This window comes from Leucopleurus acutus (assembly GCF_964270905.1).
Source record: "Leucopleurus acutus genome assembly, chromosome: 3".
Lineage (NCBI taxonomy): Eukaryota > Metazoa > Chordata > Mammalia > Artiodactyla > Delphinidae > Leucopleurus > Leucopleurus acutus.
The window spans coordinates 93,815,025-93,817,566 of record NC_139145.1 but is presented as its reverse complement, the minus strand read 5'-3'; the positions used below and the strand labels follow the sequence as shown (position 1 = coordinate 93,817,566).

At 39.4% G+C, this 2,542-nt stretch overlaps 1 protein-coding gene across 1 annotated transcript; it reads right to left on the bottom strand.

Annotated features, from left to right (window-relative positions):
* Positions 1-551: 551 nt before the first annotated feature.
* Positions 552-993, bottom strand: LOC309959181 (ubiquinol-cytochrome c reductase complex assembly factor 2-like; the record flags this gene model as incomplete). The annotated part of the gene is made up of 1 exon (XM_082835345.1): positions 552-993. One exon carries the CDS (start codon positions 991-993, stop codon positions 571-573), a length of 423 nt encoding a protein of 140 aa, XP_082691471.1. The 3' UTR covers positions 552-570.
* Positions 994-2,542: the final 1,549 nt, after the last annotated feature.

Below are 2,542 nucleotides of genomic sequence, written 5' to 3'. Positions count from 1 at the left end.
TCCTACATGGAAAACAAAGTTTAAAATCTGACATTATGCCCTTCTTTAACTGCTGGGTGAGGAAGTTTCCGCTCTAGGTATTCAAACAGGCCAGTTTCCAAATTAAATAGGGCTGGAAAACAAACTGATGGTGAGAAAAAGTATCTCTTATATAAGAAAATTCAGACTGTGACTTTATTTTACTGTTCCATTTTTTTTAACATATTTATTGGAGTATAATTGCTTTACAATGGTGTGTTAGTTTCTGCTTTATAACAAAGTGAATCAGCTATACAAATACATATATCCCCATATCTCCTCCCTCTTGCATCTCCCTCCCATCATTTTAAAACATATTCCAAAAATAATTATTTCAACACTCAGTATCATTATATATAGGTATATGAGAATGGATACATGTGTATGTATGGCTGAGTCACTTTTCTGTGCACTTGAAACTATCACATTCTTAATCAGCTATACTCCAATATAAAATAAAAAGGTTAAAAGAATTATTATAGGTATATGAAGTTTTTTTTTTTTTTTTTTGAAGGAGAAATCAGGGCATTTTACTGATGATGACAATGTACACTACTTCACGCATAGGTAATGCGGTCGCGATAAGGCCCTAGCCCAGGCCTTATGTTTCTCCTCAGGATCCTTGGGGGCAAACTTCTCCTGCAGTTCCTTCCACATGCCTTTATTCATCTCCTTAAACTCTTCCAAGGTATCTGTGGACAGGACCAGTTTGTATTCTTCCAGGGACAGGCCACTGAAGCTTGTGTCTCTGGGGTGAGCGTACTTGTATTTGTAGTAGTTTGAATGGAGAAGTACTAAGCTCTCGTACAACTGATCACAGGCCTCAGGCTCTGCAATCTGGGTGTTCTCTCCCTCCCGAAAGGCGTGCGCTACCCGCTCCCACTGATATGCGCCCAAGTCCCGGCCTCGTTTGGTCTCGTCCACTGGCCATTCCTCACAGAGTTTGAGAAAATTCTGGTAGCAGCTGGCCGCCATTTGGGGGCCTGAACTTTATTTTTAAATTTTTTTGGAGGGGTACGCGGGCCTCTCACTGTTGTGGCCTCTCCCGTTGTGGAGCACAGGCTCTGGACGCGCAGGCTCAGCGGCCATGGCTCATGGTCGCAGCCGCTCCCCGGCATGTGGGATACTCCCAGACCGGGGCACGAACCCGTGTCCCCTGCATCGGCAGGCGAACTCTCAACCACTGCGCCACCAGGGAAACCCCTGAACTTCATTTTTTAAAGTGCTTTCAAATCAAGTTATCAATTCCCCAGAGACATAGAACACATTTAATTAACAGATATGTTTTATAAATGATGGCACAGAAGAATGTGAAAATACTGAAGAAAGGAGAGACAGTCAGAAAGCTGGATTGGAGCAGATGCAAGAACAGATTTTGTTTTTGGACCACCAGGGATCTCTTCCAGATACCCAGTATCCCTTCGTGGATATCTGGCAGTCCTCAGCCATACTAAAATCTACCATCTTCAGTTACTATTCTTATCTAGGTTATGATAGTTGATAAAGCTATTAAAAAGTCAGATTTAGAGTGGACCACAACAATGAATTTTAACTCATAATTCTGCTAAAAAGTCTCCAAACCATCCACATTTTTCTTAAATTTGTAGTTATATTATATATCTATCTATATATATATATATAGAGAGAGAGAGAGGTTTTTTTTTTTTTTTTTTTTTTTGCGGTATGCGGGTCTCTCACTGTTGTGGTCTCTCCTGTTGCGGAGCACAGGCTCTGGACGCGCAGGCTCAGTGGCCATGGCTCACGGGCCCAGCCACTCCGTGGCATGTGGGATCTTCCCGGACCGGGGCACGAACCCATGTTCCCAGCATTGTCAAGTGGACTCTCAACCTCTGTGCCACCAGGGAAGCCCTATTTCTATATTTTAAACCATTCATAACTTGCAGATATAGAGAGTCTATACCAAAAACTCAGCAAAGTTTTTGGGTGAAATAGATCGTAGTGAGCCGTCACGTCAAAGTCAGTTTTACATTTTAGATTTAAATTGGCTTGAGAAATAGATATGCCAGTTATTATGGGGAGAGTCAAAAAGTATATGCTAAGGTTTCATTGAACAATATAAACCTTTTCCCCACATACTGAAAAATTTCTGATACATAAAATGATTTTGATTTTAAGATTGTAAAAATATGTATGTTTTCACTTGATCAATTTTAAGTACATTGCTTTATGAACATTTTTAAATAGGCTGTACTATTTAATTTTCCTCTTAGTATATTTATCAAAATATTTTTATTTTGGCTTTGTTTTAATTAATATTTGCTTCTTAAGTAAATAAAATGCCATTTGATGTGTTCACTTTCAAAATGATGAACAATGTTTTTTTTTAATTAAACAACTTAAAACTCACTCCTACAACTATATTTATCTTTCATCCATTCTTTCTAAATGATGTGTAATTCTCCTTCCTGTGCATTTATTTCATGTCATCTATCCACTCTCCATGTGACAGACACTTAATCTGACTCCAGCTTACTAGCTGAGCTGATAGTAGGGTGAGGCAAGT